The sequence below is a fragment of the Scleropages formosus genome, chromosome 1 (genome assembly GCF_900964775.1).
Source record: "Scleropages formosus chromosome 1, fSclFor1.1, whole genome shotgun sequence".
NCBI classification, from domain to species: Eukaryota; Metazoa; Chordata; class Actinopteri; order Osteoglossiformes; family Osteoglossidae; genus Scleropages; species Scleropages formosus.
Genome location: NC_041806.1, coordinates 39,485,416 through 39,503,253, shown reverse-complemented (window position 1 = coordinate 39,503,253; position 17,838 = coordinate 39,485,416). Strand labels below are relative to the sequence as shown.

Below are 17,838 nucleotides of genomic sequence, written 5' to 3'. Positions count from 1 at the left end.
CTTATCGTACTATTTTTTAAGACATACAAATAGTCAAGGTGTTCTTAAAATGTGAAATATAATTTTCAAAATTAAAACATTAAACAGACTGCATGGGAAATAAAATTAATTAATTTACTTAAGAAACACACATTGACTGAAGCTGCTCAACCCAGGTGGGGTCATGGCAAGCCCACTGCACCACTGCATCCCACTATGAAGTCATTAAAAAAAAAATTAATTCTTATGAAGTGGTAAGATGGCGGTGCAGTAGCACAGTGGGTTCGGCCGGGTCCTGCTTTCTGGAGGGTCTGGGATTCAAGTCCCGCTTGGGGTGCCTTGGGATGGACTGGCGTCCTGTCCTTGGTGTGTCCCTTCCCCCTTTACGCCCTGTGTTGCTGGGCTAGGCTCTGGCTCCCTGTGACCTCATATGGGACAAGCAGTTTCAGATGGTGTGTGTGTGTGTGTGTGAAGTGGTAAGGAGAGAAACTCATGTGTGAGATTATTTGAACAACACAGTTATGTGTGCGTGTGTGTGAAAGAGAGAGAATGGGAAGGACCCTGTCTTTGACTTTGGACACACTACTCTCTGTATCATAATTCTGTTCCTTTCATTTCCATCATGCTCTGCTTCCTCTGATCGTTTCGCTTTCTATAGGAGAGGAAGAGCCAGGTGATGCCCCATCCTATCAGCGAGCCGATCACCACGAAAACCACTGGCAGCCACAGCGGCAGCCCAGGTGGGCACAGTGGTATCAGGGTGGTGGTAGTGATGACAGGGGTGCTGGGGGCTGGGGTGGCAGTGGGTACGCTGGGAAGGCTGTTCATCCTGGTGTATATGTAGGGTTGAGCCTGCCAGACAAAGGTGGCTTTATGGCATGAAGTATTTTATAAGCAAAATGTGCTAAATATAAGTCCTGTAGACCATGGCCATTTTTTTTAGGTAAGTAGCCCACATGAAGCAAATATTCAAACATACACTGATAAGAGGAAGGTACATATTTAACAATATTTTTGATTTCCACAGATGCATGGAATCGCCTACCTCTGAGGGACACTTGATCTTGTTACGGTCGTATGTGAAGTTGTTGAAGGTCTGTTTCCTCCCCACTGGTTCCAGCTGCAACAATATTTGTACTGTCACAACAGACAGCATGTTCACCATGTTCCTGTAACAACAAAGCAATGTCATGTGCACTACAACTTCTCACCATGTTGTTCCAGAGTGCGATGGCCATCTCTGCATGGCCTCGCTCACTGAAGTGGAAGCAGTCCGCTGAGAAGTAGCTGAGGTCAGGCGTTCCATCCTGAAAAAGAACAGTTGCACAAGTCTGTTTGCAAGTTTGTGTATTGGTAAGATTAAAATCCTTGTTACAGTGTCTTTGTCTTACTAAATGTCCAGCTGTACTCATGTTTTCATTTACATTTATTCATTTAGCAGATGCTTTTCTTCAAAGCGACATACATCTCAGCAAAAATACAATTTATGCATTACATTAAGAGAAAGAGACATGGTTGCAAACATGTGATTCTTAAATAAACCTAGTTTGTTACTTTCCACTTGATGCACCGATGTTCGTTGCTCAAGTAGGTGCATAAAATGCAGGATGGATGAATCCTGATAACCTTCCTACAGTTTTTTTTTTTTTTTAAAAAAATATGAAGTACACGAACATTTACATACAGTGCAGGAGTAGCAGCTGTGTAAAGACATATCAACATGTTTGATGACGGATGGTGTATGTGGGAACCTACTGACCACACTCAGGGGAATAATGGAGTTTTGGAAGAAGGGCTGGATTACTACAGTGAAGTCTTCCCGCACGTCGTAGCGTCCCTGGGAGATCAGCAGTTCTGTCTCTGCCTGGGTATCGGATAAAAAGAAGAGACCCAGAAAGTCACTTTTATATGACTCTTATAAGATATTGCAGAATGAGGACTAACCATTGTATTATCTTTTCTATAGATGGTGAAGCTTGAGCAAGGTACTTACCCTAAAATTGCTTCAGTAAAATTACCCAGCTGTACAAATCGGTAAGTAATTGTAGGTAAATTAACACTGTCAATTGCTTTTGAGAAAAGCGACAACTAAATGTACAAATGTAAATAAAAAGTGAAACTTTAATTTTATGATATAGAACTCCTTGGCCATGTTAGGTAAGGTTCTTCAGTTTGCTAATGTTTTTTAATGAACTTTCATGATATCGGAATGCAGACTTAATAATAACTTTCCATACATAATTGAGTAATTATTAGAGCTTTGGCGAAGTGAATGACACCTGAAACACTGGCCTGCTTCCTTCTCACCTGGTACTCCCGGTTGATCCTCTTCATCTCATTCAGTTCTATGGAGTCCTCACTTGGGATCAGTATACATGGACACATATTCCTGGGATGCACAAGGACATTCATCATTCAGCATTCAAACAGACGGCAAGATAAATGGACATTCTTGCAGCGTAGTCACTAAAACTAGATTAAGGACACAGCCTCGTAAACTTACAATAACTTTTAGTGACTTAGTAATAACATAATAACTACACCGAAAACTATAACACACCTTTGGACCAGAGAACAGCCCAGAGTGCCACTCTTGATCCTCCGTAGGCCCTCAATTTGCAGAAGTTCCAGAACATTGACCATCACCCGCGGTACCTGAGCACATGGATGGAGAAAGGGCTTCAATGAGTCATGGCCAGGCCAGAATGTAACATATTCTTCTAATGCGACAAGCTGCTGTTACAATATGGCCCATGAAAGAAGATGGAAAGGGCAGCTGAACAGGAGTCGCTATGACCGTGCTCAGTGACTCACATTACGGTACAGCAGATCCAGACTCTGCCTAAGATGATGACTGTAGTTCTGAGGTGAAAGGTTATTCTGCAGGAACAGACAGACATCATAATTTAAAATACTGTGAGTGCACGCTGCCTACACACATCTAACCACCCAGCAGTATCAGACCTACAGAGTGCGCTATACACACTCCAAGGGTGTGTATCTGCAAAATGATACACAACTTTAGACTGAAACTCACCTGATCTAGACAATATTGACAGAGATCATTGCCACCAATAAAGAGAGTGATTAGTTTCCAATCCTTTTCGAAATCTATCTCCTGTGTATGAGGGGAAGTGCAAGAATGAGATCTTATATTACAGAAGATCCAGTATGACAACAATCTAAATAGATTTAAATATATGTAATCATTATGTTGAGCTCCTTTCTTTTAGGTCAAATTTGTCAGAAATTTGTCGCCAGTGCCAGCATATTTCACATTACTATATTCCGTATTTAAGTGTGGAAGGGCATGAACAGCACTCGCTGTGTACCCAGACTCACCTTACTGTCCTTCATAGCCTGAATGAGGTTCTGCACCTGCCCAGGTACTTGGCTGAAAAAGAGAGTAAATAGGGTTGAAAGGATGGCAGTGATACTCATTTGGGGACACCAGAAAGACTGATGTCTCTTTAGGGGCAGGGTGGTACATCAGGATAATAAGATTTTATTTCAGGGTTTAAAGTTGTTTTGTTAAAGAAAGTGAACTGCTTTTAAGAAATATGTAAACATTTTAGATTTTACACTATGTTTTTTTTTTTTTCCAGTGGTTTTTCTAGAGATTTTTTGCAAGTAGATCATTCTTTTCAAAGAATGATTTACCACCTCACTTTGGCTCAGCGTCACTGAACGACAAAAGTCATATACTGTAGTCTGCAAATTTATTTAAGAATGTAAATGCGAAGTTGATTTGTTTGTGTAGGTAAGGCTATTTTGCGAATTGATTACGAGATAAACACAAACATCAAAAAGGGGTGACACAAAGATGATCAGGATAGATAGGTAGGTAGATGACGCCACAGTCACGTCCACTCACGAGGCCTTGGCTCCAGACACTGCCATGTTGAGCCCCTTCTTCTTTGACCCCTGACCCACAGAGAACCCGCGAAGCAAGGGGTTAAACTCCCTTAAGATGTCTGTACCAGATGGAGAAAGTCACCCAGAGAGTGGTGTGAACAGACAGACAAAGTGTTAAGCTGAGGCTGGAAAAATGCCCAGTTCTGCCACACGTACAACCCGAATTCCAAAAGAGTTGGGACAAATATTATTTGGGGAACATTGTTCTCAAAGTGCTGGATTATTCGGTGCCGCATCCGTCGGCAAACTGGCGAGACTCATACCATCCTTGCTCTTGAAGGATTAAGTCTTTTTTGGAGGTTACTTATATACTGCAATATGATTGTCTCACCTGTTTCACATCACCTTGTTATTTCAACTGGTCACATCGTTATTAGTCCTAAACTAACCCGTCCCAACTTTTTAGGAACATGTTACAGGCATCAGTTTTAGAATAAACACATCCTCAAGAAAGAATGCGTATGATTGGGTAAAACATGAAATACCTTGTTTTTATACCGTTTTTGTTTGAATACAAGTCAAAGTAAATTTACAAATCACTTCTTTTTGTTTTTATTAGCATTTTCCATACTCTCCCATCTGTTTTGGAATTGGGGTTGTAGGGTGAACAACCTGTACGATCAAGATCACTAGTTTTACTTATATTCTATAAGTACAGTGCTAAAGCTTTGCTGTCACAGTACAGTACGTCTGGAAATCTGAAGCCGTTGTTGATGTTTCTTGTGATTCTCTAAGTCAGCTGTTGCTGCAGAGCAGTGTACATGTGATATTTAGTGTTTATAGAGCATCGCTGGCTGCCGTTGCAGACACTCACTGGGTAGCGTGGTGACGCTCTCCAGGTTTTGGTCTCCCCCAATACTGTTGACATACGCACACAGAGCAGAGCACACATTTGGTCCAGTTTATTTCACATTGACTTTTGTCTCATTGCTGTCAAGGTGCCTAATATATTGTCGTTAAGATGACCAGTGCAGTTCAAATATTCTTACTTCCAAGATACCCCTCTGTATTCTATCTTCAGCTGAAAGATGTTCTTTGACTTTGCACCATATCCAGCCTGAAAACAGACAGCTGTCATTCAGCTTATACATGCACAGATACAATAATATTTATGTAGGTTGGAATTGGAAAGCAATTGGAAATCATTGCGTAATCATATCCATTATCATACTGAATGTGCCTGAGAATGTGTCATTTTAACAAGTAGTTTTTAAACTTTGTTAAGTTACAAGGGCATATGTTCAAACCCCACATGTTCATTCACACAACTAAATTTGCCTACACCTATTGTAAGAGACTTACGGTAATTGAGTCTCCGAGGGCAGCCACCACCTTAATGTCCCCTGGTCGCAACTTGTGAACTGAAACCAGATCATTAGAGCGGTAAGATTCTTCCTGCAATAGTGCCTGACAAAGTGCCTTTCCATTGCTGCAGCTGTGGTACCAGGTAGGTGGTACTATAACCACTCACGCACTTAGTGTACAGCTCCCTACCTGAGGTGGGAATGATGCTGGAAGGGGCTCGGTCTGCACAGGAAAGGTTACTACCCCAGTTCTGAGCAACAGACAGACATAAATTAGAACAGAATAAAGGATGCAGGCCTATATCATAATCATCGTTTTCATCTTCATCACCTAAAATTCCCAGTTAAGTATAATTAAGAAGTCAAAGCTTTAGGTCACTCAGGAGAATGTACTCAGTATTTTATTGTTTTCAGATGCATTTTTGTATCTATATACCATCTGCAGCTGTGCAATCTAATGTTTTTGCAGATGCTGGAATAAGAGCTACAGTATACTATAAGAGACAGACTGGCGTCCTGTCCTGGGTGTGTCCCCTCCCCCTCCGGCTTTACGCCCTGTGTTGCCGGGTAGGCTCTGGTTCCCCACGACCCCGTATGGGACAAGCGGTTCATAAAATGTGTGTGTGTTCTTGTACTTTTAAATATCTGTCTTTTTTACTTGTTATGTAAATACAATTTTTGAACTAAGACTTTGGCTACAGGTCATGTGGTACTCCATAATTTCTTATAAGAAACATCTCTGAATAACTGTCAAAGGATTTCAGTGTTTATTCATTATATAATTATACCTAGTATTTACCTAATATACCTAATTACACACACACACACACACCCACCAGCTGAAACTGCTTGTCCCATACGGGGTTGCGGGAAGCCAGAGCTTGAGCTGGAGCCTAACCTGGCAACACAGGGCAAAAGGCTGGAGGGGGAGGGGACACACCCAGGATGGGGCGCCAGTCCATCACAAGGCACCCCAAGCAAGACTCGAACCCCAGACCCACTGGAGAGCAGGACCTGGTCCAACCCACTGCACCACCCTGCCCCCATATACCTAATTATATTGGACCTAATTGTATTTTCTACAAGGGGGGTGTGGTGGCGCAGTGGGTTGGACCGCAGTCCTGCTCTCCGGTAGGTCTGCGGTTCGAGTCCCGCTTGGGGTGCCTTGCGGCGGACTGGGGTGCCTTGCGGCGGACTGGCGTCCCGTCCTGGGTGTGTCCCCTCCCCCTCCAGCCTTACGCCCTGAGTTGCCGGGTTAGGCTCTGGTTCCCTGTGACCCCGTATGGGACAAGCGGTTCTGAAAATGTGTGTGTGTGTGTGTGTGTGTGTGTGTGTGTGTGTGTGTGTGTGTGTGTGTGTGTGTGTGTGTGTGTGTTTTCTACAAGACAAAATTGTACAGCTGAGTAGATCTCCAGGACCAGGACTGGCAAACACGTTTGAAAGACAGCGCTGTCCCTCTTACTGTGACTGGTGGAGGTGTTGGAGCAGGACCCTTGTATGTGTAGTTGCTGTTCTGATAAGTTCGCAGGTAAGGTGAAGTCTGAAAAATAGGGAAGCATTTGTCTTAATCCGCAAAGTTTTATTTTCTTCCATCCTTTTGTTTATTAGTTTATTTTGATGTTTATCAAACAGGCAGACATCAGAAAAGAACTGGGTGGGAACAACATAGAGACAGATTCAGTAAACCAAGAAAATGTAAATGCATATTAATACAAGTAAATACACCACAAGGGCAGGTTACAGTACTTAGCATCAGTGGCTGTTCCAAAAAAACAGGTGGCAACATCTTCCATATGAATCATACAAATCAAATCATATGAGTTATTATGGAAGTTGAATATCAGCTTTTGTAGAAGATACTTAAGTCAACCATACTGCATTTGTAGAGGGAGCTTCTGGTACATACTTAACTGATAACCCATAAAAAACAGATTTTGGATTTTTGTTTAACAAGATTACATAGGAGACAAGTGAATGGTTGTTGATGCATTCCACATTTTTAATCGATCTTACAATATTTGGTGAAGCAAAACTGAACCAGTCAGAGCTGTGTTTTAACTCAAGCGATTCAAACTGTCATATAAGCTTTGGTATTCCATACAGGACAAAGCTAAATGTTCTATCAGGCTGAACACTCCATCCACCTATTATCCAACACTTTCTATAGGACAAAGTTAACTAGGATAGCCAGCTGAATATTGGTCTGGAGTATTGGTCAGCTCTCTTCTGTATAAAGGCATTGCCTATAGGTATGGCCACCTGGACATGCCACTAACCTTATTGATCAGCATTCTCTGCCAGCTGAGCATGCCATTGACCATCTCAGTCATCTCTATAAAGCATAACCAAAATGTCTAGCAAGTAGGATATATGACTCAGTTTATCTGTAATCTCTCTGTAGGATGCAGCCAATAAGTACTACAAGCTGAACATCCAATCAGCCTTATTGTTCAGCTTTCTGCATAAGCATAGCCAATAGGTATAGCCAGTTAAAAACCACTGTTTTCATCAGTTTTCTGTATAGGATATAGCCAATAGGTATAGCCGGCTGAAAGCTCAATCTTATTGGTCAGCTCTCAGAGCACAATATAGCCAATCAGGACATCCATCTGTAAACTCAACCTTATTGGACAGCTCTTTGCATAACAATAGGTATAGCCAGCTGAAACGCCATCTTATTGGTCAGCACTCTGAATAGGATATAACCAATAGGGATAGCAAGCTGAAAACTCAACCTTACTGGACAGCTTTTTGCATCAGCATAGTCATTAGGTATAGCCAGTTGAGAACTCCATCTTATTGCTCAGCTTTTTTAATAGGATATAGCTAGGTACAGCCAGTTAAGCATTCCATTGACCATAAGGAATTTTTTAAACTAAAAATTACCTTTGTGGGACACTTAAGAGAGAAGGCGGATGTGAAGACTTCTGAATGGGTCTTATTGCCCACTGGTTCCAGCTGCAGAAAGAGAAAGAATGTTTTCCGGTTTGTTGACTTGGAGCTTATTATACAGATCATGCCTTACTGATACTGCCTGTGCTCTGTTAAAGGTGGTTAAAAGGGTAGGGCTATGATTATGTCTTCTAAAATGTTTCAGTTTGTGAACAGGCCTGCCAATGAGTTACGAAAGGTGGTGAGTATGTACATTAAGAGGCACCTGAGCATGTATCTCATTTGCTCAGGCTGAAGCCCATTTCTATATGCAGCTCCTTGAGAATCGAGTACAAGCAACATGGAGGTAACAGACAAACGAGCTGTTCATTGATAATCTTTATCTAAAGCTCTTGCATGTTGCTGTATGCACATCTGTATACTCTGAGTCCTGTTTTACTTTTAAGAAACATGTCTACAAAATGAATAAATGAAAATGCAAGTGGCAGATGTAAAACTCTATATTTTGTGTCAGTCTGTAACTCGGGATGTCATTTGGTGTTTTATTGGCTTAGGCTTACCATGTTGTTCCACAGAGCACGAGCCATAAGTGTGTGGGACTTCTGACTGAGGTGAAAACAGTCAGGAGTGAAGAAAGACCTGTCAGGACGTCCATCCTTCAAGAATAGACAATCGGATGTACTCACACAGAGAAGAGAGTCCAATATAAGACCTGATACTGACATTTTGTTTTGTTGCTTATTCAAAGTAAAATCATGTGTATATATATATATATATATATATATATAAAATACACTGAGATTATTAATAGGTCAATAAACTGTTGATGAATAAGAAAAAGGTGGGGTTGAATCAAAGAAAATTGGCATTCAGAAGCAATTCAGCTAGATTTATTTGTTAGTTAATGAACTCATTTAATTTTTTGCTGAGGCAGGATAGTCAGAGGGTGGTGATACATGAAAAGTGAAGGAAGAAGAAAATACTATATGTCTCACTAGTAGTGGAACCGTGATCTCCCTGAAGAATGGCTGTAGCACCACAGTGAAGTTGGAGTGAGTATCGTACCGGCCTGACTCTATAAGCTCCTGCAATCCACGCTAGAGGTAGGAGGTAGAAAACAGTTAAACTATGTTCCATTCAATGTCCAGCATGGTATCTGCTGGTCTTGCAGAAGATCCTACCTGATAGGCTCTGTTAATCTCAGTCAGTCTTTGTAGTTGAACCGAACCGTCTTTGGGGGAGATGATACAGTGACACAAAATCCTGAGAGAAAGCAACAGATCTTATAGTTAATGACACAAAGAGATTTCATTCAACTTACCCTTAACTATCAGATGGAGCAACATACTGACAGAAATAAACTGTTAATCTTCATTGGAGCAAAGTTTATGTCATTAGTCAAGTGGGGATCTTCATTACAGTTTTACTGAATGTTTTTTTTTCCTTTTGTCACTTAGAAAGGCTGGGTAAGTGCCATCAAGTCAAAGTTTAATCTTACATTTACATTTACTTGTATTCATTTAGCAGATGCTTTTCTCCAAAGCAACGTACATCTTATAGAAAATACAATGTGTGCATTACATTAGCAGAAAGAGAGAAGCAACCACTCGCATGGTTTCTAAGGTAAGCGATGGCACAGAAGTAGTTTACCATCACCTTCTTCTGCACATCTCTTTGAACAGAGGGAGGAAACCCACATGAACATGAGGATAATGCGCAAACACTTCACAAACTGAGTTGGGATCAAAGCCCTGAGACAAATTACAGTACAGCCCAGGCACAATGCGACATCAGCAGTATGCTTCTGTTTCTTAGGTGATACCTTTATCAAAATAATGGACAGTTTTGACCTCACTGAAACAGCTGGGGTAAGGGGGTGCAGTGGGTTTGACCGGGTCCTGCTCTGTGGCAGGTCTGGGGTTCAAATCCCACTTAGGGTGTCTTGTGACAGACTGGCATCCTGTCCTGGGTGTGTCCGCTCCCCCTCCAGCCTTACACCCTGTGTTGCCGGGTTAGGCTCCAGCCCACTGCAACCCCGCTTGGGAGCAGCGGCTTCAGCCAATGTGTGTGTCTGTGAAACAGCTGGGTGTTTTAGGAAAGCCCAACAGCCTTGTCCAAGTACCCTTGTGCTTCTGTTTGGACACAAGAAGAACTCACTTTACCAGCCAAGTAGGACACTTCAGACTGGAGTCCCGGTGCAACTGCCGCAGAGGGACAATATCCAACACCTCCACCAGATTCACAAGGGCCCGTGGAACCTTTCAGACAAGAGAGGCACAGCAAGTAAACCGGAAGACTCCGGAACAAGGACTGACACCTCAGCACAGAGAATGAGAGAAAAAGACCTCTTTATGAAGGATATCCAGAGCTTCCTTGATCCGGGACACAAAATTGTCTGCAGAAAAATAAACCTGCAAGGAAAGGACAGCAAGTAAGCCTCCTGACAGTGAAGAACTTTGCTGAAGATGTTCAGTTCCCTCTCGTGGATCCCCTGGTAGCACTGGTACTCACAGAGTGGATGCAATGGTCACACAGGTCATTGCCTCCAACAAACATGGTGATCACTTTCCAATCAGCTGAAAAATCAATTCGCTGCATCGGGAGAGAAACAGTAATTAAAAAAACTATAAAAAACGCAGCGGCACGACAGACTTGGCTGGGTCCCGCTCTCTGGCGGGTCTGGGGTTTGAGTCCTGCTTGGGGTGCCTTGCAACAGACTGGCGTCCCGTCCTGGGTGTGTCCCCTCCCCCTCCAGCCTTGTGCCCTGTGTTGCCGGGTTAGGCTCCGGTTCACCGTGACCCCCCTCGGGACAAGCAGTTTCGGACAGTGTGTGTGTGTGTGTGTGTGTGTGTGTGAGAAAGAAAACATGTAGATGACTGAACCTCTGTGTGTGTTCTGGGTGTTTTCCATTTGCTTGTGTGTAGGAAATCCTGCACTGTGTGTGATCTGCAAGTTTGTGAGTCTCGATGTAACATATCAGAAGGTGTGTGTCATAAATGGACTGCATTTGACTGAAACTTGTATTCATACCAAATCATTCTTCATCTTGTCCGCTAAGATACGCACTTGGCCAGGCATGTCCCTGGAGGAAAATTTGAATTTATTCTCATGGTAAGAAAAGGCAAGCAGAGAGATTGACTGAAATACAAGTGACAAGAAAGAGGAACAGGGAGACTCACTCGCTGGTGGCTCCTGGTACAGCCTGGTTGAGAAATGCCCTGGGATTTGTTTGCTTTCCAGTTCCTTCCGAGAAACCAGTCAGCGATGGATTGAACTGCCGTAGGATATCTAAATAAGTATACAAATAGCACACTGTTGCTCTAATTCAGTGCACTTCACACATAATAGGAAATGTAACACAATGTTTTACGCTAATTCATCTAGGGGACATTTTTCTCCAAAGCAACTTAGAATTTTAAGCTAGGTACAACTATTTACTCATTTATACAGCTTTTTTACTGGAACAATATAGGGTAATCACCTTGCTTGAAGGTACTACAGCAGTAGGTGAGAGTCAAACCAACCTTCAGATCCAAAGACAGCAGCTGTACCCACTATGCTAACAGGTGTCCCACATTAATAACAATGCTCACAATAAATACCATAAATGCAGATACAAAAATAAATAGCTTGTCAAATCAAAAAGTCAGCTGTGTATCAGATTGTTTCAGAGGTGAGAAATGCTGTTTTGCGAAAATCCGTGTTAACAGTAGTGATTTCCCTTTGTTTAAACATGTTTACACTGTGCACGGTCTACTTGTTCCTTATCTGGGGATGGACTGTTTCGGAATGACTCACTAGGAAGAGTAGTGACACTGGTGAGGTTCTCATCTCCACCAATACTGAAATGTACAGGGTAAAGAGGTCAGATTTTTGCTTCCATTACATACCCGAAAGATCAAAGGTTCTCTCTGCCTTTCGGACACAACCTCACAAAAAGCCACATTCAGTAATTAAATACACCAGCCAAATTACTGCACAGGAGAGAATAAGAGAGGACTATGTCTGCACAAAGACCGAGGTCAGCATTACACCCCCTACAACTGACCGGCCCAAATGATGTTTAGAAATCATCTTACCTCCAAGACAGCCCTCTGTACTGTTTCAGAACATCCAATAAGTCATTGGGAGCAGAGCCAGCCCCGTTGGCTGCCTATAGAAAACACAGACATCATTTTAGAAGCCCACCCGGGGTAAGATGCGGCAAACTGAAAATTTAAAGACAGTTTCAACATACATCACAGAGGCAGAGAGGCTCACCGTCAAAGAGTCGCCCACAGCAGCCACCACTTTAATGTCAGCCGGTCGGAGAGTATGGACTAGACAAGGAGAAAAGGATGGAAAATGTGAACGGGATCATAAAGGCAGGAAAATGCTCTATCCGAAAATTCTTACAACATAAACTGTGAATATGATTGTGAGAATCATGGGAAGCGCAAGGGGTCTAACCTGAGACTGGTATGGAGTTGGAAGGGCTTCTGTCTTCACAAGGCATTTCACTTCCCATTATCTAAACAGAACGCAACCACAGGCCATAAAGGTCAGTCATAATATCCACAGACAGGAATTTATTATACAGTCAATAAACTAATATAACTTTGCCTCACTCATTATAATGCCTGACTCTATGAAAATTAGAGTTTTCATGTATGGGTGTGGGGTAACACACAGGATCAAGGAGAGAGGAGCCTGTCCTGAGGATCCCAGTGATGTCCTCATGGAGATGGGACACCAAAGGGGAGTTTCTCTCTGTCCGCAGGAAGGGATGGTCCTGAAAGGAATGGGTGGTCAGAGAAAGTGTCTTCTAAGAGGTAAAAAAAAGTCGCAATGTATACAGTGCAATGCATGTTCACGAAATTGGTCTTGATGCCTATAACATAACACTGCTCCAAATTCCATACAGCTGAATCATGGTTTCTCTCACCTCAGTTGGGCATGGAATTTCAGTAATGGCATCCATATTTCTGACCATCTTCTCACTCACTGGATGCAACTGGCGAATGGAAAAAATGAAAATCAGAATCAGAATGAGAATCAGAATCAGCTTTATTGGCCAAGTATACCTGAGCATACAAGGAATTTGTTTCCGGTTTAGAGCAAACCTACAGTGCACATTCACGCATACAGCTACATACGCACATACTGAACTAGACATAGACTAATACAAACATGATTACCGATAATGCAGCAGACGAGAACATAGTATAACGCAGACAGAACACAACAAAATAAGAGAACACAAAACCAGCCAAACAGCACAACTAAATGACCAAGCATAGAAAAAAAAGTACATGTTGACCTGTAACATAAAGTAACATTATAGTGCAATGATTATCAGTTGTTTAGAGAACATATTGCACATGGGTATGATGTTACTCAAAAGATATAAAGAAACATATGGCACGTGGATATGATATTGCACAAAAGATATAAGGAAACGTACTGCACATGGGTGTAATGTTGCACAAGTAGGGTACAGTAGTAGTAAAAAAAAAAAAAATAGTAACAGAGGATGACGCCTACATCTAGATCAATGCTTCCCATACAACTATTACTGAAAATATAATTTGTCACTTTCACAAACTCTCTTCTGCCAATTTAGAGCTGCAAACACATATCATATAAACACACACACATCATCTGAAACCGCTTGTCCCACACGGGGTCGCGGGGAGCTGGAGTCTAACCCCACAACACAGGGCATGAGGCTAGAGGAGGAGGAGGGGACACACCCAGGACGGGACACCAGTCCATCGCAAGGTACCCCAAGCGGGATTCGAACCCCAGACTCACCGGAGAGCAGGACCCGGTCCAACCCCTTGTGCCACCGCACCCCACTCACATGAATGCAGACAGAGACAATTTTTAATCCACAGGCAGCTAGCTGTGAAGCACCAGTGCTACCCACTGTGCCACCATGCCACATGGAAGGTACAGCCAAGGCCAAAGTATGGTTCACAGAGCATCTCTCCATGTGTTTAAAACTCACCAGGTTTGCCCACAACTGCAGTGCCAATTTGTCCGCATGAAGTGAGCTCAGTCCACTAGAGGCAAAATTCCTCTCCTGCAAAAAGTACAAAAGGAGAAATCGTATAAACTGAGATCTTGAAGATTTCCTTATCTGGTCATATATCTTATCATCCCTCTCAATGTACAGGGAACTACAGTTTGAATAAACAATGCAATGATCATATCTTACAACAATGGAGTTTGGGTTCGTATCAATGGGTGTGGGATGCAGCACCACTGTGAAGTCTTCTCTGTCACTGTACCACAGTTTCTGCCGCAGGAATCCATCGAGAGACTCCTGAAAACAACAACACACACCCATCCTGTGCACAGGAACAAATACAGTGTATTGTATTGCATCAGACATGCAGAAGTACAGGGCACCACAGGGTGAGCGCGTCCAACCGAGGGCACAATGACAAAGCGTTACACCCCAGGGTGAGTGTGATAAGAGCCAAAGGTCTGGTCTTGTGTGCCGTGACTCTGTGTGCATGCCACTCACATGCACAGTGAAAATGATACAGAACACACAGAAATATGACTATACCTGCAGGGCTTGGGTGAGAATGGCTTTCCTCAGTCTGTATTCTTTTTCATTGTATGACATCTCACAGTGGCATCGCCTAACATCAAAAATACATTTAGTGTTAGCACTATACTTAGTGCATCTATATGTAAAGCAGCTGGATAGTGATTGTAACAATCAATTGAGTTTAGTATGGAAAGGACTCCATCATATTATTACTAGAGCACAGGTTTCTCGAGGTTTCAGGTTTCTAGAGCTTCAGGTTTTGATGTATGGATGAGTGACCCATTGTAAGTAGTGTATCTAGCAGTGTAAATCACCTTGGTGAATAAGGTATGTGGGCTGATAACACTACATAGAGTTCATTGGAAGTCGCTTTGGAGAAAAGTGTCTGTTAAATAAGTGTAAATAAATAAATGTAAATGTAATGTTTCTTTGGTTACAGGGTGAGTTCATGTTACTCACACGGTAAGTGGCTCACCTATCCTGCTCATTTTGATAATTTCCTGACTGGCCTCCCCACACAACAACACTGACCAGGGCTTCATGCAGCTGCAGTGATGAATAGTAAACCGAGGGGTCACACAGACGGGCATTCGTGGGGTTAGAGACAGAAGGATAATAAGTAATAAGAATATTCTTAAAGCAAAACAATAATAATGTTAATTATTGTAACATAAAACAATAATACTGTGTTGATAAGGTGATGAATGGTCACAACAAGAAGCCAAGAGGAGAATGCAAACTACCCAACCTGGGTAAAAAAGACATGCAGGGATTCCTCAACTTGCTGCACAACAGCTTCTACTCCAGAACTGGCCTGAGAGAGAATGAGGGATGGCAGGTTATTTCAGATTGGTCAACCAATTATACACCCATCGAATCCATACAAGAGGAGAAACAGTCAAGAGGAGAGTTCTGTGTTTAATTACTTCCTTTTGAATTTTCCATTAGTATTACATAGAGAAGATAAAACATTAAAGGTGTCTGAGCGTTTCTGACTGATGCGATCTGTGATCGGTTAAGATGACCTCATCTGAGCACATGCAGAGCTCATCTACTGAAGCCACAAGTAGAACCAGCTTCCAGTCTCTTCTCGAGGCCGCAGCCTGGACATGGTAAAAGAGGCACAGACAGTGACACTGTAGTTAAATACTACTTGGACTTGCTTCCCTTTGTGGTAATTCACCTCTCTGGGGCTGAATGAGAGGAAGCGAGATTTAGTGGTGAATTTTATTGGATTGAGGATGGTGGGATACCTGACGATTGCTGAGAGAAAGGGTTAACTCCTTGGCTTGATCCAGTAGACTCCTAGAACCGAAAAGTCACACTGAGATATAGAAATAACACCATGTACGTACACACACATGCATACACAAACTCATAAACACACAACGCAAACAATACATACTATGTGTGTGATGTGGTTACAGGAGTATTTACTGCATAAGTGTTTTTAGTTGCATTTATATATGTCGGTTCATACCAGTGCCGTGAGTGCTGTGTGTTTGCGGGGTCTGGTACCAGGGTGGTCAAATCAGGATTAAATGTGGAAATGATCTCTAAAGAAGACGGAGCAATAGATACAGACATTAAGAGAAGAAAAATAAAAAAATTATATGACAAAAATCATCAAATATACAAAGGAGTCATATCAAAGTGCAGGGATTATTTTTTGAGTCATCTGCATAACTGCTAATACCATGAGTAACATTACATTGCGTGTGAGAGGTGTAGCTCTACCTAGTGATTATCTTGTGAATCTAATCAAAAGGCACTGGCTTCAAAAAACAATCATTCTAGAAAAGTGTTAAAGCTGATTGTTAACACTATCTAAGGACACTGAGATATGGAAGCAACAAAGAAAGATAAGGCAGTCTATTTCAGATCAGTGATTGCGACATCATCACGTTTCGCACATCAGGTTCCGTGATGTCAAGTGCTGAGTTGTGTGAGAGGGCTTTGAAACCTACACTGAAAGCAGCAGCATCACTGGGCCGCGCAGACATCTATGCCTGCGCCTACCGATCGCTTCCCATTCCCAAAGGGGAAAACAGAGGACGGATCCTCTGGCCTTTAGGTCTTACCAGTGGACCCAATTAACTAGTGGAATATTACATTTATTAGAGCAATGAACTACGTTGGACCAGTCTGAAACCAAGACTGACCAAGATACCACCATTAGCTACATTGCATTTGAACATACAAGATTTTTGAACATTTGAACATTTCAAGATACTTTTTATGTGACATGTTAAATTCACAGATCTAAAAACATTTTAGAATAATTCAAAAGTCATAAGGGGGTGCGGTGGCGCAGTGAGTTGGACCGGGTCCTGCTCTCTGGTGGGTCTGGGGTTCGAGTCCCGCTTGGGGTGCCTGCGATGGCCTGGCATCCTGTCCTGGGGGTGTCCCCTCCCTCTCCAGCCTTACGCCCTGAGTTGCCGGGTTAGGCTCCAGTTCCCCGCGACCCCGTATGGGACAAGTGGTTCAGAAAGTGTGTGTGTGTGTCAAAAGTCATACGAAAACTTTCGTAGGAGGCAAAGTTTTCTCTTCTCTATATTTCACGCCTTCATTATTTGGAGAAAAACTGGTGGATAGTAGGCTATTAGGACCTCTGCCTGCAAAGAAACCCAAACACTTGCACGTGACCTAGATTCCATTAATCTAAAACATATTTTGTAATATTGAGGTTTTCATTATCAGAATCAGAATGAGTTTTATTGGCCAAGTGTGCTGACGCACACAAGGAATTTGCTGTAGTTCTGGATGCTTCCAGTATTTACAGACAACAAACAGCTGACATAGAATTACAGAATAAATAAAACAACATACTTACAGAGTACGCAGACACGAGAGCAGAAATAGTAGTATAAATATATAAAAGTGTAAATAAATAAGAAGTAAATTACAAAAAGTGGTTGGATATTGTCGCATTTATTGTCACAAATTTATTGTTGCATGCATTATTGCAATTATTGTGATTACAGTTAATCATATTAAAGATCCTGTATGAGAGAATCTATAACAGGTTCTTCACAATTTGTATGTGCAAGAGTGGAATTTATATGTGCCAAGCGGACTGAGCTGTGCTGAGTACAGAACAGAGGGCCAGGATTTTGTTTGTCAAAATGCACAATAAACGATATGTGATTAACATGGCATGTAAGACTCAGAAGTTGGGTAGAGTATAATAGCGAACTCTTACCACAT

General features: G+C 42.2%; 1 protein-coding gene across 1 annotated transcript; it reads right to left on the bottom strand.

Moving 5' to 3' along the window:
* Positions 1–442: 442 nt before the first annotated feature.
* Positions 443–17,838, bottom strand: LOC108929197 (phospholipase B1, membrane-associated-like). The gene is made up of 36 exons (XM_018743561.2): positions 17,834–17,838; positions 15,885–15,936; positions 15,628–15,734; positions 14,647–14,722; positions 14,290–14,397; positions 14,080–14,154; positions 13,015–13,083; positions 12,760–12,861; positions 12,540–12,600; positions 12,351–12,409; positions 12,170–12,243; positions 11,889–11,932; positions 11,270–11,378; positions 11,121–11,172; positions 10,602–10,682; positions 10,436–10,501; positions 10,248–10,348; positions 9,272–9,353; positions 9,086–9,187; positions 8,651–8,746; positions 8,085–8,156; positions 6,661–6,738; positions 5,389–5,449; positions 5,197–5,255; positions 4,884–4,951; positions 4,709–4,752; positions 3,854–3,953; positions 3,322–3,373; positions 3,017–3,097; positions 2,794–2,859; positions 2,540–2,634; positions 2,287–2,368; positions 1,739–1,843; positions 1,191–1,286; positions 1,025–1,099; positions 443–831 (listed from the first exon to the last, which is right to left on the bottom strand). The coding sequence occupies exons 1-36, from the start codon at positions 17,836–17,838 to the stop codon at positions 574–576; spliced, it is 2,913 nt and encodes a 970-aa protein (XP_018599077.2). The 3' UTR covers positions 443–573.